At 37.7% G+C, this 27,533-nt stretch overlaps 1 protein-coding gene across 1 annotated transcript in view; it reads right to left on the bottom strand.

Annotated features, from left to right (window-relative positions):
• The window catches only part of CD46 (CD46 molecule), a 53,546-nt gene extending 47,873 nt beyond the window's left edge, over positions 1 to 5,673 (bottom strand). Inside the window, 2 exon segments of the mRNA XM_058539762.1 lie at positions 5,558 to 5,610; positions 5,612 to 5,673. Coding sequence (XP_058395745.1) covers positions 5,558 to 5,610; positions 5,612 to 5,673 — 115 coding nt within the window.
• Positions 5,674 to 27,533: the final 21,860 nt, after the last annotated feature.

Here is a 27,533-nt window from a genome sequence, read left to right as displayed (position 1 = left end):
ACTTTTTCTAAATTCATTCCAAAACTCACCTCTCACCTAAGTCTTCTATAGTATGTAACATTCTGCTGGGATTACGCTTGCATAGTTGGAAACACAAACTCATGACCACCTGTCACTTCGGGCTCAGTCTCCTCTCACAAGGCAAGATCCTAGAGGTCAGGGACCACACGCCTTCTTTTTCTACTACACCCCGCACCCAGTGGGTGCTCATGAAATGCTACGGTAAGAGGCGAAGATGAAACGAGCATCGTGGATTTCATGGATCAAAATAAATATGGACTGCAGAACTTCCAAATAGAAGACATGATTTCATAATAGTGAAATGAGCGTTTTATAAAGGAATAGATGCCATTTAAATATCACAAATGAACTACTTTGAATAGCCTTACATGAAAAAGTTTTGCTTTCTTGGACATTATTTTACATAATTTAATCTTCCTTTGCTGATCTATGGAGCGTGCATTCCCTCAAAAGCTCCCTGAGGTTGCTGTTTGAGCTGTTTATCCAATATATCCCTATAGTAAAGCTACTATATTGCTAGGCTTTTAGATAAATTTTTTACTTCTGGATTTTTTTTTTTGGAGGGAGGGATTTTTTCTCCTTAGAATAATGTCATTTCTACTTCAGCAACTCCTCACACTGCAACTAGAATAATATTGATGTGATACAGTGACCAACCCTCTTCCAAGTCACATGCCTGTCAATGGCTCCCCATTGCCCTCAAGATAATGTCTAAGCCTCCATAACACGGCTAACAGACTCTTAAAACCTGTCACTATCAGGATGCTGCTCACTCTTGCACACTATTCTGAAGCCATATTCCATTCCATGTCGAGCCCGTCAAGTTACTTAAATGACATTAGCACTCTCGGCCTCCATGCACCATTTTACTCCAGCTTTGACCAGAGACCCTGCCACTCCTCCCACCCGCTCATCCTTCAGTTTCATCCTAGATGCTACTTCTTCCTCAAACCTCTTGACATCTCTCAATCAAAACACTGGGCTAAGTGTCCTCATGCTGCCCCAATTTACTTCTTTCATAGCATTTTGCATATTGTAATTCTTTATTGTTGATACTCCTTGCGAGACTGTCACCTTCTTGAGGACCATGTCTCACTCATCACTGCATTTCTAGGACCTCGGGCCAGAGCTGACTGAGCACGGGTATCAGTTCTATACACTCTAAGGTCCAAAGTCAATTCTTTATTGTTCAGTCAACCTGTTCCAGAGGTATTCGCAAACCATGACTTTTTTCTTTGCTGCTTTTATGCCTGTCTTCAATTTTATTTCATTGGTTTAGTTATAGAGAAATCCCTTTATCTGAGTTTTAAATTTCTTTCATGTCAAAATATTTATGTTTTATTATTTCACTATGAACACATTTTTCATTACTGCTATTATATGAAATGGTATTTTAACATTATCAAAGGTTAACACCAAATATTGTGGTTTATATTTTTGCCTAAAGTATGGTAATGAAAGATTCCAGTAGTTGATTCTTACAATAGTGATGACAGTAATAATTTTAGAAACAGCAAATTTAAGCACTACTTGGGCCAACCATATTGTATGTGCTTTTAAACTAACTTAATCTTCATAATCATCCTATGAGTTGAGATTACTCTTCCATAATAGTTCCACAGGTCCTATTTCCCCCTCCTTAAGATGCGCAAACTGAGGCACAGTAAGGTGATGTAACTTGCCCAAGAAACATTCCCGTAGGAGCAGACCCAGGAGCCAAGCCAGGCAGCCTGGTTCCTACCAACACTGCTTCCTGGCCCGGCCTCCCATCTGGACCCTCGCGTGCTTACACCAACACACTCTGTCTGCAAGTTAGTCCTCAAGAAATGGTCTTCTACTGAGTCTGGGAAATTAAAGCAACCCTAGTCTAGATCTGCGTTGTGCTAAGTCAAAGAGAAGGGCTCCAGGAGCCCTAAAAGGTCAGGTAATAACATCGTGTCTGAATTTTATGATGGTGATTGTTCATTCCTGACTATCTTGCTGCTTTTCACAATTATACACTCTGTGATCTAGTCCTCTCCTTTCTTTCGCCTGCTTTGCCCTACTGCTGCCTCACTGCGTAGCCTGGCAGTCCATGAATCCCCGGGCCTTGTCACATCTCTGAGACTTTGCTCACACTGCTCCCTCTGCTCAGGACACCCTTCCTTCTTGCTCAGCAGCAACTCCTGCTCAACTCTCATCTTCCAGAGAAGAAGATAGTCATCTTAAAGCTTTATGCACTGGAGAGAGATTTGGCCACATAATTTCTTCTGTTACCCATCTCCCAGGATTCTGGTAACCTAGCAATTGACCAGATAAGGACTGCTCTCTGCACTGTAATATGCAGAGGAAGGAAACTAAGTAACTACTGTGTAAGCACTTATTGTTCTTGGCTTCCTTACTGGAAAGAAAGAAAAGACCTAAAGTAGACGGAAGAGATCTCCCCATAACACGAGATTGTGGGTTTTGTCCAAAAAAGCAGACTCCTTCTGGAGGAATGAGACTGCTCCCAAAATTCGACAAATGTTCCCTTCTGCGACCTCAGATATGACCAGCCTCCCAGGTACAATAGTGTCTGCTTACACAATTTTCTCTTCACGAGCTGCTTCAAAATTGAAATGTTTAGGGGCCACACTTGTGGCATAGTGGTTAAGTTCGTGTGCTCTGCTTCAGCGGCCCAGGAGTGGACCTACACACCACTTATCAAGCCATGCTGTGGTGGCAACCCACATACAAAATAGAGGAAGATTGGCACAGATGTTAGCTCAGGGCCAATCTTCTTCACCAAAAAAAAAAAGAAGAAGAAAATTTTTTTATTTTTCCACATTCTTTCCTGCCCAACATAGCGACTTCTCATTTTTACTCCTCTAAGTCTCACACCTCTCCTGATTTTACCTTTCAACCTTAACCTTAACACTTTGTTTTTCCTCCTCTTCATTTCTAGTTTTGTTACCCTCCATGATGCATCCTATTCATTTCAGTTATGTATTTAACTCTATTTTAAATAACTTTCAAAGTCTCCTTCAACTTCTAGCTTTAAGCCTATTCTAAAAATTATTCTTCGGGGCTGGCCTGGTGGTGCAAGCGGTTAAGTGCGTGCACTCCGCTGCGGCGGCCCGGGGTTCGCCCGTTTGGAACCCCAGGTGCGCACAGACACACCGCTTGGCAAGCCATGCTGTGGCAGCGTCCCATATAACGTGGAGGAGGATGGGCACGGATGTGAGCCCCAGGCCAGTCTTCCTCAGCGAAAAAGAGGAGGACTGGCTTTGGATGTTAGCTCAGGGCTGGTCTTCCTCACAAAAAATAAAAATATAAATAAAATAAATAAATAAAAATTATTCTTCTTTAACAATTACTTTTATGCTCTTTTCACTACCACTGTTCCACCACCCACCCCCCTCCTACATAGGAATGAACTTGTTCATGATCTGTAACAAGCAAGTCTGCAATACTGTGAGACCTGGAGAGTCTACTAACAGGGAAGACAGAGCCTCTCTGACCTCAGCTGTCCCAGCCTTAGCTTTTTAGACACCACAGAAAGGCCATCCTAAGCATGGCACTTTAAAAGACCTTCCTCTTAGAGGCATGTTTTCCTGAGCTCTAAGCTCCTGCTGAATAGTATACTTAATTGTCTGGTATTTAATAGTAATAAAAGAATGTTGACATGGAGGCAAAAAAAATGGGCGTTTGCAACCACAAGTGTGACAAGACAGACAAGATCTCTGCATTCTAGCAGGGAGAAAACAGAAAAGATAGTTTTGGAAGGGTGACTACAAGTTAGGAGGGATTTAAGCTGGAGAGTGTGTGGGGGTCCATCTGAGACAGGGTGGTCAGAGAAGGTCCCTCTGAGGGGGTAGCATCTCAAATGAATTTGAAGAATAAGCAGGAGCCACTTATGCAAGAGGCAGGAGGACCATGTTCCAAGGCTGAGGGAATACAAGTGCAGAAGCCCCAAAGTGGCAGAGTCGGTCTGTGTGATGAGCAGAAAAGTCTTCCCTGCCTCCAGCCACTTGTTAAATGCTCTCAGAGACTGGTTCTCCTTTCCTCCAGAGCACCTCTCTTGGGTTATACCATATTCATTAGTATTATGTATTGGTTACTGTCTGCCACTCCCAATAAATTTTAGCAACTATTTCTTGATTACCTACTGGGATACAACAGTGAGCAAAACACAGTCCCTGCTTATATTCGTGTGTGTGCGCACAAACAGAGAAATAAAGATCATGAAAAAAGAAATGGTTTGTCATTGTTCACCAGTGTATACTCAGGATCACCACAGGACCTGGAGCAGAGAAGGTAAATCTTTGTGGAATGAATCCTGCTAAGGAAACAATTCAGCATCCAAACTATCTAATAGGACCCTGAAAACAAGTTGGGCATAGAAACACATGTGCATATGAAGACAGAAGAAATACACCAAAGTATTAAAAATGGTTGTCCTTTGACTAAGTTTTATACAATAAGCATTTCTTTTTTTGCCATATATATCTTTAAAGTACTTATTTCCATTGAATGAAACACGAAACAAAGTAGATGGGCCTTCAGCTATAGTTTTTGAGCTGCAGGGCAAAACCAGATTAACATTTATCGTTCATCTCTTAGAATAATCATTTCTCACTAGGTTTCTCTACCAATGATTTTTAGGTTACTTTGGATATCCCCTCAAATATGATCCAACCTAATGAAAAGAAGGGAACAATGCTAAAAAGCCATTCAGTAATAAAATTGGCTGTCTGTACTGGATGGGCACAGGAATAGAACTACACGAACAAAAAAAAAAAGGCAACAGTCTGCAAACAGATACCAACACGATCTTGCGCAACAAGAGCCTGTGAACTTCAGGTACAAAAGCAAGGCGTGCCCTTCCTAAACCCTCTAAACCCCAGGCCCCCAGAGCCTGCTCTCACCCCAGCGCTACAGGCACACCATGTACTTCCCAGCCCCCTTACACAGCGAGCAGTGAGCCTCCTTGCCCCACACTCGGCACCGCGGGGCTGGCCACTTCCATAAAGCACACACCCGAGAACACGCGCCGGGGCTTCCGCAGCCCAGCCCAGGGGGGCACAAACACCCCTCTCAACAAGGCACCACCCTGCCCAGGGAACAAGGACAAACCCTGCCCACGGGCACAGCCCGAGTCCTAGCAACACCCCCGCGCACACGGGCACTCAAGAGCAAGCCCTCGCCGCAAGCAGCGGTCCGCGCGCCCATCCCGACTTGGCTCAGCGCGGGCACCGCCCTGCAAGCTTTGGCCAGGGACGCGGCTTGGCCCCGGTAAACGCCGGCCGCACCCACCACCCCGCCCCGCTCAGTGCCGACCACCAAGCACGCCTCCGCCCCCCGCACTACGCGGTCCTCACCCCCCCGGAGCCCCGCACAGCACCACCCGGGGGGAAGCCTGGCCACGGAGCGCCAACTCCGCACGGCCCGGCTCGACCCAGCCCCGCGCCTCCCACCCGACCCACCGAGCGAGGCTCCCCCGCCCTAGGCTCCGGTCCGCCCGCTCCCCGACCCGCTCCGTTCGCCGCCGGAGCGCACACCCTCTCCAGGCTCCTACCGGAGGACACGGGCAGCAGGAGCACTAGGGCCCCCAAAAGGACCCCAACGAGGCCCCGAGAAGTGGCTCTCGGGGCGGCAGGGAGGCGCCGTGCGTGGCGCGCAAGATGCCGTCATTTTCGGGGAGATCGGCGGGATTCCTGAGAGCCGGCCGAGCGAACCTTCTGGAGTCTGGTTATGAGACACAATAATCTCCAGGCTTGCAAAGTGTCAAGTGTCGGAACGGCCGGTGGGCGTGGCCTGTGTCGGGCGGGGCCAATCAGTGGGCTGCAAGGCGGGGCATCGACGCGAGGTGACGCGTTAAGCCTGGATCTATAAAGACATGGATCCATTCAAGACTCCAGGACCGCTTATTTAGAAAGTGTCAACGCATGTTTATTACCTTAATAAATTCCTAAATGTCATGCTTTCTTAGTTAATTTGGTGTATTTTGAATCCAAACGAAAGGAAGCTAGTTACTTTTAGTATAAAAAAATTATTCTATTAAAATATTAGTATGTTTTTATACAGAGCATAGTACAAAGTGCTTTGGAAATAGGGCTTAAGAAATATCCACAGTTTAATTTTTTCCCAGATATTTCTCTTGACTCCTCTCCTAAAATCATTTCATGCCTTTTACATAAACAGAAGTTACCTTTTTCCTAGAGAAAGTGAAAACTGATGTAGCATAAATTTTAGTCCAAAAGGTCTAAAAAGAGTGGGTTCGGCCCTATCAAAGAAAAAGAAGCTAAGACAGAAAGACATATAAACAGAAATCCTAAGCAACAGCTTCTTCCTTGAAGTAATGGAAACTGTTCACATTTCCTAAGTGCAGTCTTTTCCCCTGACTAGACCGTGTGTGCTTTCAGCACAAGGAAAGAGGGTGAAGGAGTGACAATAATCCAAACTTGTGCTTGCTGGGTGGGGCTTCTTCATGGGGTCTGAGCCTGGGCTACTTGTTGGGACCACAGTGGCACAGGGGGCTCTGCTGCCAGGCAGGAAAGTGTTTGCATGTGAGCTCAGGGCTGCCTCCACCTCTTCTTACAGTCACCACTTGCAGGACAACAGCACGATGGGTGCTCCTGGCTGGGAAAGCATTCACATGCATGCACAGGGCTGCCAGGGAAGGGTTGGGGAGGGCTCACCTATCTCCACTACATCCCTGAGGCACAGTGCATCCAGCATCAGTTGTATAGCTGCGTGGGTCTCTCAGGCATTCTGTTGCACTGTTGGGTATCCTCCATTGGACAATGAATTTCCACTTAGTTGTAGTGCAGAAGGGGAGATAAACGGAACAGCTAACTCTGCCATGTTGCGGACATCAGCCCAAACTCTTGATTGTAACCTAGAGTAGCGCCTCACATTGTAAGTGATGGGATACACATCTCCCTCTCTTCCCAGCTGTGTAGACACACTTTTTGGCAAAAATAGAGGAACATTTCAAATTCATTTCATTCAAAGACAGAGGGTGGATGGGGTCAAAGGGTTTAAGGCAGTGTAATTCATAATTTTTCAAAATCTGAGGATTTTTTTTTGTTCGTTTCTCTTTCATATGCTAAAAATATTCTGGTCAAGGGAAACAGATAAATGCCTTTACAGAATTATTTACAAATTGACATTGAATACATTTACAAAATTAAGTAAAATGTATTTTGGTTTCTGTAAAAGGACATTTTTTCCTCCTTGTACTTAGAATGAACAGATTCTGTGATTATTTCCCATTGGGCTAAAAAAATTTCCTCACTTTCCAATCACAGCTGCTAGAAGTTAGTGGAAGCTACATAGTTTCATAAAATGACGAGGGAGACATTACTCTACTGGAGTGTACGTCAAAGCTAAAGCCATTAGGAATGTTATGTCTAGAACGGGAATGGTAGAAGAAAACACCAATCACTGAGCAAAGGCAACAGGACTCTGAGTGTCCTCTGATGTTTCCTGCCCACATATCTCAGCTCAGGCCATTGCTTTCTCAATGTTCACTGAATATTTTCCAAAGAAACGACATCTCTGAAAAGAAACACAACAGGAAGCAGATACCTTTTAATGATAAAAGCAAACCTTTCTCTATCTTTCTTCTCAGAGGGAAATAAATTTTACTTCTCTGTGGCTGTTACCAGTTAGGTAAGTGCTGAAGGGAGGAAGGGAAAAGGGCTGAATATAAAAGTGACATCAAACCCAAAGGCAGCGAGAGTGGCATAATAAACGGGGTCAAATCAACGACAGAGGAGAATAGAGGTAAAGCTGATCATTAGGTTCATAAATTAAGACTTCTCTGATTCGCACTTAGGAATTTGAAACAGAAGTTTGTGGAAGAAGCTTGGAAATATTATAGATTATACAGCAGATAAACCAATTCTGATTTTCTGTGCCATCTGTTTACCTCTGAAACCATTTAGCCTGAAGTGAATAATGTAAACTCTCTCTCACAGAAAACAGACAGTGTGAGAAGGGGTCCTGGTCTCTAGCACCTTATTTTGAGGGAATACACAGACCATATATTAAATCCATGTATATTGTTTTGGAAATCAATTTTATGACAAGTTGTACATTTTGAGATGCACCTGGACTTTTGCATTGAGTACAGTTTCTTCCCGGGCCCATTTGTTTTCAACCTGAGGAAGATCACTGTAAAACATAGTATGTGACGTCCCATTTTTCTGGGACAGATCTGAATTTTGTAAATGTGCTATTGAAACTAATTATAAAATCTTTGTTACCTATTAATTTTCTATTAAAAATTTTTTGAAGAGTTTGTTGAATGCTCAAGAATTTGAGAACGAAGTAGAACAATGTTCAAGTTAACTGGATCCTTCAATTTTTTGCTCATTATCATTATACTCACCACCACTTGAAGTGGCCACTATATATCTATAAACCAAAAAACTTTTGTAACATTCATTTCAGCAGACAGCTTAAAAATTACAAAGTTATTGAATTAGTCATTATTCATATAACATTAAAAACAGGTTTAAGGTATAACACATAATAAATAACCTTGATGGAAAAAAACAAAACCTATTTAGTCACAGGTAATAAAATACATAAATTATGCTAAGAACTCTAAAGAAATGAGTGAATTCTCACTTATCCAGGGATGCTTTAAGCGGAGTAAAGAAAATCATGCATTTATGGAAAAAAATCTTTACAAATAAGTGAAAACATTAGTGTAAACTAAAGGCATCTGTCTCTTGGAATCACACAGTCATGACATGCAAAAGAGGACTCAAGGAGTAGCAAAGGACAGGGAAGGGCTGTGGATCCCAAGACTAGAAAGTAGGGTAGAAAGATCAGTGAAGAAAGGACAGTAGAAAGGAAAGGGACGGAGCATGTATGTGGGGCACATTTGAGACCAATTGGGATCTTATTCTATTCTTGGCCGAAGAATAAGAATCAGAGAACTATAGCAGGATACTTTAACCTTGTGACCATTTTTCATCAAGTAATTTAAATATGTTTAATGGTCTTAAAATGACTACTTATACTATTTTTGTACTGTGCTATGAAGGATGTGGAGGGGTAACTGTGTTTCCAAATCATCGTAAGTACAGTTTACATCAAATCCATTTTGTACCAAGTTATAACAGGAATTTGGGATTATCTATGCCTGGTACCCTGCTTTCAGAAGTACCCCTAGAAATAGAGAAGTAACTGCACACATTTTATAGTCTTGTAAAGGAGTTTCTCAGGCAACAACAGTCAATTTGGGGAGAAGATCATGGACATTACATAGTGCAAAGAATATAATAAAAATCCTGACTTCTTTTAAGGAAAAGCAAATTAAGTTAAGCATTACCCCATACTCTTTTACAAAACATACACATAGATGAGGAGTCTTTAAAAACTCCAATTATCTCAAACAGGAGAAAAATTTGCCAATAAACTGGATGCTGTTTCTTCACATTTCAAGAACATGGCACGTCAATAATAGTCTACACCCTGGATCCCTAAAGTGACGTCCAGGCCCAGCAGCAGCGTCACCTGGGAGCTCATTAGAAATGGACTCTCAGATCACTGATGCTACTGAGCCTTTAATCTGGCGGAACAACCTCAGATAATTGTTCAGCTTTAAAGGGTCCTTTAAGCGGTACCTAGACAGAGTTTGATTAGTACTTAACAAAAAGGACCTTTAAAGATTCTGACGCAGTGATGTTTTAAAAAAAGAAGGAAAGTGAGGAGCAGGAAGCTATTTTGTTTTAGGTTCTTGAGAATTCATTTCTACACAAACACTTTGGACTTGTAAAAGTATTCCACCCATAGTACTTCCAAGTCAGACTGCTGTGTATATGTATTTTTAAAAACACACTAGTGATAGAGAAATCAAATATGCATATCATGTGTTCCACAAATATAAGATTTAAGATTCAAATGAAGGCATCTTGGGTATTTTAAAATGACAATGAAGTAATATAAAAAAAAGTCTGAGCTCTTTATGAGTGAAGAATGTACTTGTATTATATAGTCCAAACGTAGTAATTAACCTCAAAGGAAAATATATCATAACCATAAATACCAAAAGTCTTAACATTCTTAGTTTGATGTCAAAGCTATTTCCAAAGTGACAGGGGAAAAAAAATCGCTGAAAATCAGAAATTCTAAAGCACCTAATCTTGGTCTGTACTCTAGGATTTATTCTAAGACTTTCATTAAATTGTAAATTATCTCATTAAAATTTAAGTTTGCTGTTTAAAAATCCTATTTTCCTTAGAAGATATGTATTTGTACATTTTTTTATATTCTAAGCCCTTCCCTTTTCTCAGTTTTGTAGATAAAAAGACAAAGTTAATGTGCCTTGTAAATCTTACCCCTCTCAGCATCTTTAAGTTTAACCCCATCTGTTTTACTGCAATCTAGTAAATTTAGAGAACATAATAGGGAAATGAAATAGTGTTGCTTTAATTCCCCAGTTTCACATGTATAACCACTCTATGTGGAAAGAAATCAAATTGTGTATCTGAATGAGACAACTACAGAGTTCCTTACGACTACCTACGTTACGCATACAAATGGAACTTGCATCATGAAAATTCCTGTGAATTCAATTGTCAAAGTCTCCACAGTGAATTATTTTAAATTTAATCTTGGCCATTAGTCCAATTTAGGAAATAGGGTATACCTAGGGGAGGGAAGGCCTCATGACGGTCCATGATTCACTGCAGAACTTAAACCTCAAATCCCACAGAGATTTTCTGTACAGTCATAATAGCTGAAGCAACTCTGCACAGGTTACTCTTGTTACAATTATATGAATAGTAATCGAAAATATTTTTAGTAAATGAGTGCAACTCATCTGGCACACTCATGCAGGCACTTTTTAAAAAAGAAGGCATGCGATAGAGAGTACAAAGAAAAGCTCCAGAAAAATATGTCAAGAATGAGAAGAACCAGTAAGTTAGAAGAAGCACACTCTTCCTGGTGTGAAGATATTTATACAGGATGGTGCCGATTACTCCAACACTAGGAACTACAAGAAACCAGGAAACAAGTGACATCTGACTGAAAACTAATTACCAAGATTCAAAATCTAGCAGAAGAAATAAATGTTGGTTACGTTTCACTGGCTACAAAAGGTTATTTTATTCAAGCACATATAGATTTATATTCCATCTGGACTCTCCATTATCTAAATCCCATTCCCTGGAATCACTTAAACAGTCCATAGTAAGTCAGAGAAGAGTCCTTGCTTAATTTAGAAAACTACCCAAAGCATATTGAGTAAGCAAGCTCATATGACTAATTATCTTGAAAAGACATGTATTATTTAGGGTTTGTCAGTAAGTGGATATATAGAATATAAAAGAACATAAAGTCACCAACACAAGGTAGTATATCATATAAAAGCTCAGGTTTCTAGACTGGTTTACTTATTTGAAGCTATGAAAACTACAGAAACAGAAAAATCATTAAGAAAATAATCCAATTCTTCACAGTAACATTTTGATTTAAGTCCTATCAAAGTTTGGGATACTTATACTAAGAGCACTCAGAGCAATGTTTAGTCCATCTGAGAAAAAACGAAAACAGTTTGAAGATAATTGAGCACATATGGGCCTCCAGATAGCAGTTGCATTGTCATTTTGGTCAGATCATCTAAAAACTACAGCAAAGAAAAAGCTTATCTGTCTAGTTTGAGGGTCACCACTAGTGCATCCACGTCATTTTGATCCTAGGACCCTTCTAATCCGATTCCAGATACAGGATCCACCTTGTGAAACTCTTCATGGGAACCTCACTTTTCCTCGTTTTGTGCTGTAGCTACCACACCAGGTTATTTAGTAAAGGTTATTAGAACAATTAGAATTCACTAGATTAGAGGAAAAGTGTTTTAAAAACTAATTGGTTTAGTTCACTATTCATTCTACCATGTCTTATGATTTTGTTAGGAATTTAATTTATATTTTTTGCCCAAAAGTGAGTCTGTGGAAGAAGTCATAAATAAAGCTCCATTAATCGATCACAGAGATGCCATTTGCAGAGCCTTCACAAACAATACATTATCTTATCATCAACCCATTCTTATTCTCCACCCCAACAAAATAATTAAGACATAGTCCAAATTACCAAGGAAATTCTGAGAATGTAAATGAAACACCAGGCATATGGATAAAAATTATGCAGAGAAACTTAAACATGCATTTAAGTTAACATGTTCTAACTGCCCAGAGAGCAATAAATAATACTACAAAACCTTAATGCGTGGAAATGTTGGTCAGTAGTACCACGCTTCTAAACTGCCATTATTTTTATTAACTTTCTATACATCAAAGCGTAAAATGTCATGTTTAACTCTGCTTTTTTAATTTCAGAAAAAATCAAGTGTTTCACATCTTAAGATGGCACTGGAGTTCCTGGCACAATGAAAGTTTGACCACAGTCTTCAGAGAGAAAATATAACAAGTCTAAAGTGCACTTTATAAAAGGATTAACCTTACTAAGCTCGTCTAATGTAAATAAAAGTCATAGATATTTTTCTTCATTTACTTATCAAGACATCTTTATATTTCATTTAACTGTCACAACTAAACTTCATTATTTTCTTTAAGGCAAATTGTGTGAACTATGTGAGCCTACACAAAGTGTGCTACACCAGCCTGTTATAGAAAAAAACTCACCCAACTCACAGTATTTTAAGGCTTGTGTATACAAGGTACAAATAGAAAGAAACTTTATCTACAAATTGCCATCTCAAAATAACACTATCATATGGGAAGCAAGTTATCTTTTATATATTTTAACCTACATATAACCATAGCATTTAAGAAAGTTACCTCGCCTGCTAGGAATCCTAATTTGGGGGTCCTCTTAAGAAAGGTATGATCTGCATGTGTCTACACATACTACCGATTCCAGGTGTCATGGTTTCTGCACTATTAAAATAACAACTAATGTCAATTATCACCAATTTGTGACACATCGTTACTTCTCTTAACTACAGAAAACTGAAATATGATATTTCCATGAAGAACTCTAGGGTCTCATAAGGCAGGGTTATTAGTAACCAAAATAATACCTGAAGTCTTCAAGTTTTTAAGCGGTAGTGATTCTTCACTGGGACTGGGATGTCCTAGAAAAAAAAAAAGGAAATGGAAATAAGTAAAAAAAAAAGAGAATAAAAAATAATGAGGCTTAAAGACCACTAAATTAATAGGTTTGATTTTTCTGCCTTTGTACTAAAGCCCTTATAACTTAATTTTCCTTATATAAATTATATTAATGCTTCTAATTAAAAGTAGTATCACAAAATATTATAAGTTTATATTTAACATCATCAGCATTCTTCTTCCTGTCCAGTAACATTTCCTGTGACAATTCTGTGGCACAGCAAGCAAATTTATCATTAGTGTATTGTCTAAATTAGCCTATGGATTCAGTATGATTTTTCTTAAAATTAAAAGATATAAGAGGGCTTATTAAACAATTTAGAAGTTGATTGCAATAGAAGGAAACTGCAAAATAGAAGATAGCCATAAAGGTGTCAACAGATCACTTTTAAAAGGAATAAAAGAGCAAAGTTGATGACACAGAAAACATACATATTAAAAAACAGAAGCCATGGACCTTCCTCTCCACTAATATTAATTCAAGTGATGCTATAAGTCATATGAGCAACCTTTAAGAGCTTCCTTTATGTCAGGCACTGTGCTAAGCACTTTGAATACATTCCATTTACACTTTACTGTCACCCAGTGAGGAAGGCATTAAATTATTTCACATATAAGGAAACATAGTGAAAGTTTACATAACTTGCCCAACTTTACATACCTGTTTATATCTGTGGACTATGGCAAATAATTTTAGAATCACTAAGTATAACAACTAAAATGGCTGTAAATATGTCCTTCCTTTCATTACTAAAAAAAATAAATGAGTGTAAGTCACCAGACATTTAAAGGATTTTGAAAAAAATCACCAGGAATTTAAAGGACGTTGAAAAATATAAGCAAGAAGTTACGCAACCTAACACACTGGAAATTGGAGGTTTAGTACTGGGAAAAGTCGACACTGGAAAACAAAATAATGCAGTTTGAATCAGACACTTGGAAGGTATCGCTGGCATTTGCACCAGGAATTGAAAAGATTTTGGAAAAATATAAGCAGGTGTTACTAAACTCGAATGATTCAAAATCAGAGGTTTGGTACTGAGAACAATCAGCACTGGAAAACAAAATAATGTAGACTGGATCACCCACTTGGGAATTAGTGCTTTCTTTTCATTTATCTGAATTATGCCTTTTGTTCTTGACTTATTTAGGTAAAAATTTCCACGCTTCAACTTTCCCAAAAATGGTTGCTATCCATTTTTACACATAAAAAAGTGAAACACTATAAAGTTATATGCCTGTGTGCTGTATATAATGTGCTAAGACTCTATGAAAACACGCAAAATCACAACAGAAGAATTCCTTGTGGATTTTTTTTGTGTGTGAGGAAGATCAGCCCTGAGCTAACATCCATGCCAATCCTTCTCTGTTTTTGCTGAGGAAGATCGGCCCTAAGCTAACATCTATTGCCAATCGTCTTCCTTTTTTTCCCTTTCTTCTCCCCAAAGCCCCAGTAGATAGTTGTATAGTTGTATGTCAGAGTTGCACATCCTTCTAGTTGCTGTATGTGGGACGCGGCCTCAGCATGGCCAGACAAGCGGTGCGTCAGTGCGCGCCCGGATCCGAACCAGGGCCGCCAGTAGCGGAGCGCACGCACTTAACCCCTAAGCCACGGGGCCAGCCCCCTCCTTGTGGATTTTATGTCATACATGTGTTGTGGAAATGAATACAAGGCAGAGTAAAATAGTAAAATTATCTTTTCAATTATTCCGTACCATTGATATTTAACATCAAAGAAATAAAATCTGAGAAAGAAAGAAAAACAAGAAGGAAGAAGACACTTTGTACCTTTAATGCATGTTGGCATCGCAGGCTCCCAAGTACTGTCAGCACCACAGACCACTGTGTTGCTGCCACTGAGGTAAAAACCCTGGAGACATTCAAATACAACCGTCGCTTTGTAGTAAAATTTTCTTGCAAATCCTGATACCAGTTTTCCATTTTCAAGTACTGGATACACACATTTGACCACTGAAAAGTGGAGAAAAGTACAGAATGAATAGAAAGGCACTTTAACAGAGCACCAGAAAAACTAGTGCAAAGTAGCAATTTCCAGCGGGAACAAAGAGACAAGGAATGAAAGGCAAGATGTTAATTTAAAAGAACCAAAACTTTATGTAGGCATTTTAATTCCAGGTAAACAGATTTAGAGAAATCTAATAACTTTTTCCACCTAGAACAGACTGCCATTATAGTTTATTGGCTTTCCAACATTTTCTGCCATTACTGATATGTTTTGAGAAAGGTCTGACTACCAGATACATATTCCAAGTAAGTTCAAAAGCAACTTGTAATACTCTCTAGCTCTAGGGTTTTTTTGTTTTTGTTTTTGTTTTTTGTGAGGAAGCTTGGTCATGAGCTAACATCTGTGCCAATCTTCCTCTATTTTGTATGTGGGTTGCTGCCACAGGATGGCTTGATGAGGTGTGTAGTTCATACCTGGGATCCAAACCTGAGAACCCCAGGCCACCAAAGTGGAGCATGCAAACCCAACCACTACACCACCAGGCCAGCCCAGTCTAGGGATTTTTTGTTTAAGGTGATGCAAACACTGATTACAGTACCCTGCTTTTTGAGAGAGGTAGGAAAGAGTTTTTGAGCAGGTAATACTTGAGCTCAAGTTTAAAAGTTGAAAAGAAGCTAGCCATGCAAAGGTATGCAAAAAGAAAGTTCTCAGGTAGCACCACATACCCAAACAGGGATGTTTAGGAAATAGAAAGGCCGATGGAGTTAGGGCAGTGTTTTCCGAACATTTTGGCCTGCAGCCCAGAGACCAAGAAACACATTTTACGTTGTAAACCAGTATACAAGCCTGAAAGAACTTAACAGCTAGCCTCCAGACCAATGGAAGTTGGTAAATGTGGAAATGGTAAATGGAAGTAAAATGCTGGTCATGACCCTCCAGATTATTTTCAGGATCCATTAATAGGTTTGGCAGAATTTGAGGGGGAAAAAAAAGCAAAAACACTGCCCTGGGCACTGAGTACAAGACAACATCTTTTGAGATTAAACCTGAGCAATAGCTCAGGGCCAGATGGTGTAGAGGCTTGTGAGACAGAAGAGCGCTCTTCCTCCTTTCCCCTGGATCTGAGTTTCCCTCAGGTGTCATTTCCCTTCAGCCTGAAGAACTTCCTTGAGCAATTCTTGTAGTGCAGGTTGGCTAGTGACAAATCCTCTTAGCTCTTGTTTATCTGAAAATGTTTTTATTTATTTGACCTTCAGTTTTGAAGACTTTCCCTCGACAGAGAGTTCTGGGTTAGGTGTTTTCTTCCTCTTGCAGCACATTAGCAGGTATTATTGTCCTCCACAGTTCCTCCACAGTTCCTTACGGGAAGCAGCTATCATTCTTCCTTGTGAGGGTGGGGGCAGGAGATAATGGATTTGTTTCCCCTCTCGCTGGCTGCTTTTTCTTTTATCTTTTGTTTCATTAGTTTTACCAGGATGTGTTTAGTTCAGTGGTGTTTCTTGGTAAATTTAAAGAATTTATCTATCCCGCTGGGTCACTGAATTTCCTGGACCTATAGGGTTGTTGTTTTTGATCAAATATGATAATGCCCGGCCTATATTTATTCAAATAATTGTCTGTACTGTTCCTTCTCCTCTCTTTCTGAAACTCCAATCACATGTATGTTTGACTGCTTGCTACCCTCCCACAGGTCTCAAAGCCTCTCTCTTTCTTTAATACTTCTTTCCAAAGCATGTTGGATTTCTATTGTCCTGACTTCTGGTTCACTGAGCTTTTCTCTGTTGTGCTAAACTGCTGTAAATTGCACTAATGATTTTCTTTAAGTTAGATTTATAAGATATAATTTACATACAATAAAACTCACTCTTTTAAGTGTACAGCTGTATGAGTTTTGAGAAATGCAAATAATCATGTAATTACCACCACAATAAAGACAGAAGAGTTCCACAGGCCCCCAACATGTCCTCATGCCACTTTGCAATCAATCCTCACCACCCCCCAACCGCCTGCCCCAGTGAGGCAACAACTGGTCTGTTTTCTATCTCTACTGTGTTGCTCTTCCAGAATGTCAGAATGGGATCACAGCCTCTGAGTATGGATTATTTCATTTAGTGTAATACATGTGAGATTTTTTCCTGTTGCTGCACGGTTTAGATGCTCATTCTGTTTTATTGTGGTCTATCTATCTTACTGATCTCTGCAAGAAAAAGTTATTGGTTTCTTGGATTCTCTATTTTTTTTCTCTTTTCAACATCATTGATTTCTCTCTATCTTATTTATTTCCTTGCTTTGGGTTTAATTTGCTCTTTATTTTCTTAAGGTAGAAGCATAGATTAATAATTTGAGATTTTCTCTTTTTCTAATATAAGTATTTCATGGTATAAATATCCTCTATGCAATGCTTTTGCTGTATCCTATAAATTTTGATATGTTATACTTTCATTTTTATTCAATTCAAAACACTTTCTAATATCCCTTGTGAATTCTTCTTTGACTTAGCTGTTAGTTAGTAGTGTCTTCCATAAAGTTCATACATCTGGGGACTTGACAGATATCTTTGTTTTGATTTCTTCATTCCATTGTGATCAGATAAAGTATGGTGAATGATTTCAACTTTTTGAAATTTGTTAAAAATTATTTTATTGCCTAGAATATGGTATTAGAAAATGTTTCACCACACTTGAGTAAATATTTCATTGTTATTCAGTGGTTCCTTTCTTCCAAGAGTCAAATCCCCTCCAATGTCTCCTTGCTTTTGGTCATTCTCTAGTGCCTTAAACATTCTTTTTAAAACACGTTTTGTCATATTTATCAATCTTATCAGTGAGAGAGCTAGTACTTTACAATTTAGTCTACCATTTCCTATAGCCAGAACTCTTAGACTTCTTGTAATAAAAGATAAAACTTTCTTATTTTCAAGCCACTGGGTGTTGAGATTTTTGGTGCTTTCAAGAAAAAATCCTAACTCAGGGATATACACAGTAGTTCACAACGTAAAATTGGAATGTCAAGAACATGTGAGGTGAGGGGTGGGGAACTCTGCAACGAGAACTGTTTTTGACTCGATTTGACCTATATTAAATTAAATTAGAAGTCAATTTAACAGGAGGAGGATGCACATATGACTGTTTTGTTTACCTGTAGGTAAAAGTATTCACAAAGTGTTTCTACAGTATTTACAAATGAAAAAGGAAATAAATGGAAATATTTTTACCTTTACATTCAGGAGGCTCACTACTCCATTTGTCACTCCCAGAACAAACAAGCCTGCTCTCTCCAACCAGTGAATATTCATCTGGTCCATTTGAAAGATCACAACTGTAAGTCACTACATCATTGTATCGAAATTTCTCCTGGTCACTTCTGGTGTATTTTCCATTTTGTATTTTTGGAGGTGGGCTACAATACATCTCTTAAAAAGGAAAAAAAGAGGACATGAAAGGCAAAAGGAAAAGTAAAAGATTATGACAGCATTAATAAAGTCCTTTAATAGATTCATTAACATATGAGTTGTAAAATCTAGTCGTGAATCCAATATCCATTTAGAAGAAGGTCTCTATGAGAAACTGTATTATCTTGAATTCAAACCATTAACATGGAGATGAACTTTCATAATAAAATCTATTTTCTTAAATATCTATATAAAACATCTATATGAAATAGCTACACTTATCTATAAGGCCATGCTACGTTTTGTTCTCAAAATAAGAGATGCTGACAATTTAATGAGAAAATATGCTTGTTGTTAAAATAATAAATAATCTCAGTACTATTTGAGAAATGCTTTATAATTTAAAAATATACCCATTGCTAAATCAGTGGTTCATTATACCAAGATATTATTGTCTTTTTTCACTTTCATCCTTATGAGTGTATCATGAAATTTTCCAGAGGCTACAAACTGAAAATGTAACAGACTGAATCCAAATGTCGTCCTTTAAGAAAGATATTGAAGAGATTTGCGATAATGTAAAACAATGCCACTATTCTCACTATTTGTTTTGGAAAATTGATGTTTCATAAAAATATGTTGCGTATGTTAACATGTATTGAGCTTACTGTTCTTAAAAATGAATTAACAAATAATTATAGTAGAAATAAAGTTCTTTTTCTGAAGACAGCAGAATTCCCCAGTTTAAGTTGTACTACGGAAAAAGAACTACACTGGTTGCATTCCAGGAAATGAAACATAATCTTGGACCAAGATGATACCCTGTAAAGATGTCAACAGATCACTTTTAGAATGAATAACACAGTAAAGCTGATGACACAGAAAACATACATATTAAAAAACAGAAGCCATGGACCTTCCTCTCCACTAATATTAATTCGAGTGATGCTATATAGGGCATATGAGGTACCTTTAAGAGATTCCTATATGCCAGGCACTCCGCTAAGTGCTTTAAATGCATTCCATTTCCACTTTACTATCACCAAGTGAGGAAGGCATGAAATCATTTTACCATATGAGGACACATACTGAAAGTTTATGTAACTTGCTCAAGTTGACATACCTGTTTATATATGCAGACTATAGCAAATAATTTTAGAATCACTAACTATAACAACTAAAATGGCTGTAAATATGTTCTTCCTTTTATTACTAAAAATGATAAAAGAGTGTAAATCACCAGACATTTAAAGGATTTTGAAAAATATAAGCAGGAAGTTACTAAACCTGAGACACTGGGAACTGGAGGTTTTGTACTAGGATGAGTAGACTCCAGAAAACAAAATAATGTAGTTTGAATCACACACTTGGGAGTGTTGCTGGCATGTGCACCAGGAATTGAAAAGATTTTGAAAAATATAACCAGGAAATGACTAAACCCAAATGATTCAAAATCAGAGGTTTGGTACTGAGAGCAATCAGCACTGGAAAACAAAACAACATAGACTGGATCACCCACCTGGGAATTAGCGCTTTCTTTTCATTTATCTGAATTATGCCTTTTGTTCTTGACTTATTTAGGTAAAAATTCCCACGCTTCAATTTTCCCAAAAATGGTTGCTATCCATTTTTACACGTAATAAACCGAAACACTATAAATTTATATGCCTGTGTGCTGTATAGAATGTGCTAAGACTCTATGAAAACACGCAAAATCACAACAGAAGAATTCCTTGTGGATTTTATGTCATACATGTGTTGTGGAAATGAATACAAGACAGAGTAAAATAGTAAAATTATCTTTTCACTTATTCTGTACCACTGATATTTAACATCAAAGAAATAAAATCTGAGAAAGAAAGAAGAACAAGAAGGAAGAAGACACTTTGTACCTTTAATGCACGTTGGCATCGCAGGCTCCCAAGTACTGTCAGCACCACAGACCACTGTGTCGCTGCCACTGAGGTAAAAACCCTGGAGACACTCAAATACAACCGTCGCTTTGTAGTAAAATTTTCTTGCAAATCCTGATACCAGTCTTCCATTTTCGAGTGCTGGATGTTCACATTTGACCACTGAAAAGTGGAGAAATTACAGAATTAATGGAAAGCTGCTTTAACAGAGCACCAGAAAAACTAGCACAAAGTAGCAATTTCCAGTGGGAACAAAGAGACAAGGAATGAAAGGCAAGATGTTAATTTAAAAGAACCAAAACTTTATGTAGGCATTTTAATTCCAGGTAAACAGATTTAGAGAAATTAGATAACTTTTCCCACCTAGAATAGACTGCCATTTTAGTTTATTGGCTTTCCTACACTTTTTTCCATTACTGACAAGTTTGGGGAAAACTTGGACTACCAGATACAAATTCCAGGTAAGTTCAAAATCAGCTTTAGAATCTCTTTAGCTCTAGGGATTTTTTCTAAGGTCATGCAAACACCGATTACAGTACCCTGCTTTTTGAGAAAGGTAGGAAAGACTTTTTTGAGCAGGTAATACTTGAGCTCAAATTTAAAAGTAGAAAAGAAGCTAGACATGCAAAGATATGCAAAAAGAAAGTTCAGAGGTAGCAACAACATACACGAACTGGGATGTTCACGAAATAGAAAGGCCAGTGGAGTTAGGGCAGTGCTTCCCGAACATTTTGGCCTGCAACCCAGAGACCAAGAAACACATTTTACGTTGTAAACCAGTATACAAGCACACAGGCCTGCAACAAAGTTAGTACTTAGCCTCCATACCAGTGCACTCTGGTATTTCCCATTCCATTCTACTTCTGAAGAAGTAAACGCTGGTCATGACCCTCTAGATTGATTTCAGGACCCATTAATGGGCTTGGCAGAATTTGGAAAAAAAACAAAAACAAAAAAACACTAGCCTAGGCACTGAGTACAGGAAAACATCTTTTGAGATCAAATCTGAGCAATAGCTCAGGGCCAGATGATATCCAGCCTTTTCAGCCAGAAGAGTGCTCTTCATCCTTTCCCGAGGATCTGAGTTTCCATCAGGTATCATTTCCCTTCAGCCTGAAGAACTCCTTTTAGCAATTCTTGTAGTGCAGGTTGGGTAGTGACAAATTCTCTTAGTTCCTGTATATCTGAAAATGTTTTTCTTTATTTCATCTTCATTTTTGAGGATTTCTCCTTGACGGAGAATTCTAGCTTAAGTGTTTTGTTTCTCTTTCTGCACATTAGCAGATATTATTGTCTTCTGGAGTCCACACTTCCTCCACAGTTTCTTAAGGGAAGTCAGCTGTCATTCATACATGGGGGTGGGCAAAAAAATATGTTTTTCTCCCTGTCATTGGCTGCTTTTTCTTTTGTCTTTTGTTTCACTAGTTTTACCATGATGTGTTTAGTTTAGTGGGAGTTTCTTGGTAAATTTTAAAAGTTTACTTATCCTGCTGGGTCACTGAATTTCCTGGACCTATAGGGTGGTTGTTTTAGATCTAATTAGGTAATTTTTGGCCTACATTTATTCAAATAATTGTTTCTACTGTTCCTTCTCCTCTCTTTCTGAAACTCCAATTACACGTATGTTTGACTCCTTGCTACTCTCCCACGGGTCTGAAAGCCTGTCTCTTTCTTTAATTCCTCTTTCCAAAGCATGTTGGATTTCTATTGTCCTGACTTCTGGTTCACTGAGCTTTTCTCTGTTGTGCTAAACTGCTGTTAATTGCACTAATGATTTGCTTTAAGTTAGATTTACTAGCCGTAACTCACATACAGTAAAACCCACCCTTTTAACTGTACAGCTTATGAGTTTTGACAAATGCAAATAATCATGTAATTACCGCCATAATAAAGATAGAAAAGTTCCGTAAGCCCCCAACATTTCTTCATCCCACTTTATAATCAACACTCCACACCCCCATGAACCGCCAGCCTCAACGAGGCAAACATTGATCAGTTTTCTATCTCTATTCTGTTGCTGTTCCAGAATGTCAGAATGGGATCACAGCCTCTGAGTATGGATTATTTCACTTAATGTAACGCATGTGGATTCATTCCTGTTCCTAAATGGATTAGAAGCTCATTCTGTTTTATTGCGAAGTCGTATCTCATTGCATGGATATATCGTGGTTGTTTATTCATTCTCCAATTGAAAAACATGTGGGCTGTTTCCAGTGTGGGGCGATTATGACTAAGGCTTTCATGAATATTCTCACACAGGTTTCTATGTGAACATGTGTTCCATTTTACTTGGATTGCTGATTGTGTGTTAAGTGTACGTTTAACTTGATAAGAAATTACCAAACTGTGTTCCAAAATGCTCATACCACTTTGCATTCTTACCAGCAATGTATTTGAGTTCCCACTGCTCCATATCTTGCCAGTAGATGGTATTTTTACTTTTTCGTTTTTATTTTTACTTTCAGCCATTCTAATAGGAGCATAGTGGTATCTCATTGTGGTTTTAAGTTACATTTCTATGATGACTAATGATATTGAGCAATTTTATATGTACTTTTTTTGCCATCCATACATCTTCTTTGGTGAACTAGGTCTATTCAAATTTTTCCCTATTTAAAAAAAACTGAGATGCTTTCTTATTACTGTGTTTAGAGAGTTCTTTATATATTGTAGACAGAAGTCCATTATCAGATATGTGCTTTGCAAACATTTTCTCCCAGTCTGTGGCTCAGTGTGACTATGTCTTTTGAGAGCAGACGTTTTGACCTTTTTAAGTCCAATTTATTAATTCTTTTTTTTTTTAAAGGATCATGCTTTTAGGGTTGTACTGAAGAAATCTTTGGCTAGGTAACAAAAGTTTTCTACTGAAAGTCTTATAGTTTTAGGTTTTACATTTAACTGTATGATCTACTTTGAGTAAATGTACACACTGCTAACATGGGTTGACTTTTTTTTTGCATATGGAGGTCCAATTGTGCCTGTATTTTACCATTTTTCCACTGAATTGTTTGTATACCTGTGACAAAGTCAACTGGACACTTTTGAAAGGGTCTATTTCTGGGTTCTCTGTTCTGTTCCATTGCCCTATATGGTTATCTTTTCACCAGTAGCACACTGTCTGGATTACATGCTTTATAGTTATGTTTTATAATAAGTCTTGACACCAAGTAGAATGAGTCCTCTAATGTTTTTCAAAACTGTTTTGACTATTGCACTTCTGTTGGCTTTTCATATAAATTTTAGAATTAGTTGGTGAATTTCTACAAAAAGTTCTGCTGGGATTTTTATTGGGATTGTGCAGAATTTCTAGATCAATTTAGGAGAAATGACACCTTTATTATATTGAGTCTTCCAATCCATGACCACTGAATTTCTGTTTATTAAGGTCTTCTTTAACTTCTCTTATAAGTGTTTAGTTGTTTTTACCATTCAAATCTTGCACGTGTTGTTAGATTTATATGCAAGTATTTTGTGTATTTTGGAGCTGTTGTAAATACTCCTTAAAAGAATTTCAATTTCGAATGGTTTTTTGCTAGTGTATAGACATACAGTTGATTTCTATAGGTTGATCTTGTGTTGCAACCTTGCTAAAACTTCAGTCTTTCGAATTTCCTACACAGACAATCATGTCATAAGTGAATAAAGTCTATTTTATTTCTTCCTTTCCGAAATGTTTATCTATTTCTACGTTTCACCTTATTGTACTATCTAAGACTTCTAAAACAATGCTGAACAGAGTGGTGAAAATACACATCCTTGTCTTGTTCCTACTCTAGTGGGAAATAAACTAGTCTTTTACCATTAAATATAATGTTAGCTGTGGGATTTTTGTAGGCACCTTCTATCACGTTCAGATAGCCTGCTTTTATTACTAGTTTGCTGAGTTTTATCAGGAAAAGATGATGAATTCTGTCAAATGGTTTTTTTCTGCATCTATTAAGATGATCATCTGATTTTTTTTCTCTTTCTAGTCTCTTCATATGGCAAATTACACTAGTTAATTTCTGAATATGAATCATCCTTGCATTCATTGGTTAAATCCTATTTGATTATGATGTATGCTTATATTTATATATGACAGTATTTTATTCGTTAATACATTGATAAGAAGTTTTGGTTCTATCTTCATTACGGATGTTGTTTGTTATTTTCTTGCAATGATTTTGTCTGGTTTTGGTATTATGGCAATGCCCTTCTCATGACATAAGTTAAGAAGTATTCCCTCCTCTTCTATTTTCTTGAAGAGTTTCTGTAGAGCTGCTATTATTTTTTCCCTAAATGTTTGGTAGAATATCCCAATGAGCACGTGGGGCCTGCAGTTCTGTTTGTGATGAGGTTTAAGTTATCAAATTTATAGGCATAAAATTGTTTGTTTTGTTCCTTTATTATCCTTTAAATGTCTGCAGGATATTTAGTGATTTCCTCTTTTTCATTCTTCATATTGGTAATTTATATCTTCTTTTTTTCATGTCATACTGACTATGGGGCTATCCTTTCTTCTGTTCTTCTGCAAGAAAAAGATTTGGTTTCACTGATTCTCTATTTTTTTCTTTTCAATATCATTGATTTCTTTCTATCTTATTTATTTCATTCTATTTTCTAGTTTGGGGTATAATTTGCTCTTCTCTTTATTTTCTTAAGGTAGAAGTTTACACTAGTAATTTGAGACTTTTCTCTTTTTCTAATATAAGTATTTCATGCTATAAATATCCTCTATGCAATGCTTTTGCTGTATCTCACAAATTTTGATATGTTGTCTTTTCATTTTTATTCATTTCAAAACACTTTCTAATATCCTTTGTGACTACTTCTTTGACTCAATTGTTAGTAGTGTTTTGTATAATTTTTATATATTTGGGGATTTTACAGATAATCTTTATTGGATTTTAACATTCATTCCATTGTGATCAGACAACGTACTGTGAATGATTTCAACTTTTTGAAATTTGTTAAAAATTATCTTATTGCCTAGAACATGGTATTAGAGAATATTCCAAGCGCACTTGAAAAGAGTAAATATTTCATTGTTATTCAGTGGTTCCTTTCTTTCAAGAGTCAAATCCCCTCCATTGTCTCCCTGCTTTTCGTCATTCTCTAGTGCCTGAAATAGTCTTTTTAAAATATTTTTTATCACATTTTTCAATCTTATCAGTAAGACAGCTAGTACTTTACCATTTCCTATAGCCAGAACTCTCAGACTTCTTGTAATACATGATAAAACGTCCTTAAATATTTAAGCCAATGCGTGTTGAGTTTTTGGATACTTTCAAGAAAAAAATCCTAACTCAGGCATGTACACAGTAGTTCAGAATGTAAAACTGAAATGCCAAGAACACGGGAGGTGAGGGGTGGGGAACTCTGCAACGAGAACTGTTTTGACTCAATTTGACCTATATTAAATTAAATTAGAAGTCAATTTAACAGGAGGAGGAAGCACATATGACTGTTTTATTTACCTGTAGGTAGAACTATTTCTAAAGTATATCTACAGTATTTACAAATGAAGATAGAAATAAATGGAAATATTTTTACCTTTACACTTAGGAGGGTCACTACTCCATTTGTCATGCCCAGAACAAACGAGCCTGCTCTCTCCAACAAGTGAATATTCATCTGTTCCATTTGAAGGATCACAACTGTAAGTTACTACATCCTTGTATCTAAATTCCTCCTGGTCGCTTCTGGTGTATTTTCCATTTTGTATTTTTGGAGGTGGTCTACAATAGATCTCTTAAAAAGGGAAAAAAAGAAGGCATGAAAGGCAAAAGGAAAGGTAAAAGATTAAGACAGCATTAGCAAAGTCTTTCAAGAGATTCATTAACATATGATTTGTAAAATCTAGTCATGAATCCAATATCCATTTAGAAGAAGGATTCTATGAGACACCATATCATCCCAAATTCAAACCATTAACATAGAAATCAACTTTCAAAATAAACCTATTTTCTTAAATACCTATATCAAACATCTATATGAAATATCTCCATTTATCTACAAGGTCATGCTGTCTTTTGTTCTCATGATAAGAGATGCTGACAATGAGAAAATATGCTTGTGATTAAAAATAACACTCAGTGCTACTTGAGAAATGCTTTGTAATTTATAAATATATCCATTTGCTAAATTGGTGGTTTACAATACCAAGATATTATTGTCTTTTTTCACTTTCATCCTTATGAATGTATGGTGAAATTTTCCAGAGGCTACAAACTGTGTGATAATGCAACAGACTGAACCCAGATGTCATCCTTTAAGAAAGAGATTGAAGAGATTTGCGATAATGTAAAACAATGCCACTATTCTCAGTACTAGTTTTGGAAAATTGATGTTTCATAAAAATATGTTGCATATGGTAACACGTATTGAGCTTACTGTTCTTAAAAATGAATTAACAAACAATTATTTAAAATACATCCTAGTTTTAATTCCAATATAATGAATGTCAAGATATAAATGACATAAAGGAAACCTCGTTGGGGTCTTTGTTAATTTCAAAGGGGAAAAGGGTTCTGAGGCCAAAAAGTGTGACAACTGCTGCTCGAAATTCTAAAGAGAGAATACACTTACCTTGACATAATGGGGGATTGTCACTCCAACTTGCAATTTCTCCAAGTTCACAATATAGAATTTTTGGTCCAACTAAGTTAAAACTAAAAGAAAAAAGAAAAACTTACCGTGTTCTTTACTAGTTAACAAGATGCAAATAATAATGAACAAAAGTTTTATATGGTTGTTTTCCTGCATGACAATAGTTTGAGAAAAAGTTTGTAAAACAATGAAACTGCTAATAAAACCTGCAATTCAATTAAAGAGTTTCTGCATTTGAACACACATTGGCCAAGAGGAAAAATGTCTAAATAAATCTGTCATAGCTGTCCATCTGCACTCTTTGCTATCTCTGGCAATCACATCACACATTCATTTCTGTGTCCTTGCTCACGCCATCTGCTCAGTAAGGACAACAGGTGAGTAGAGAGAACAGGCCCAAAACCTTCCCCCCGCCGGATTCAAGTCCCAGCTCCATGACTGACTTGTTATTTGAGCTTGGCCAAGTCCGTTAATGTTTCTCTTGCTCAGGTTCCTCATCTATGAAGAGGGGCTATAGTACGAACCTCAGGGGGTGTTCTGAG

Source organism: Diceros bicornis, chromosome 4 (assembly GCF_020826845.1).
Source record: "Diceros bicornis minor isolate mBicDic1 chromosome 4, mDicBic1.mat.cur, whole genome shotgun sequence".
Classification (NCBI taxonomy): Eukaryota; Metazoa; Chordata; class Mammalia; order Perissodactyla; family Rhinocerotidae; genus Diceros; species Diceros bicornis.
Note: the sequence above shows the minus strand (reverse complement) of the source record. Positions and strands in the feature narration are given on the sequence as shown.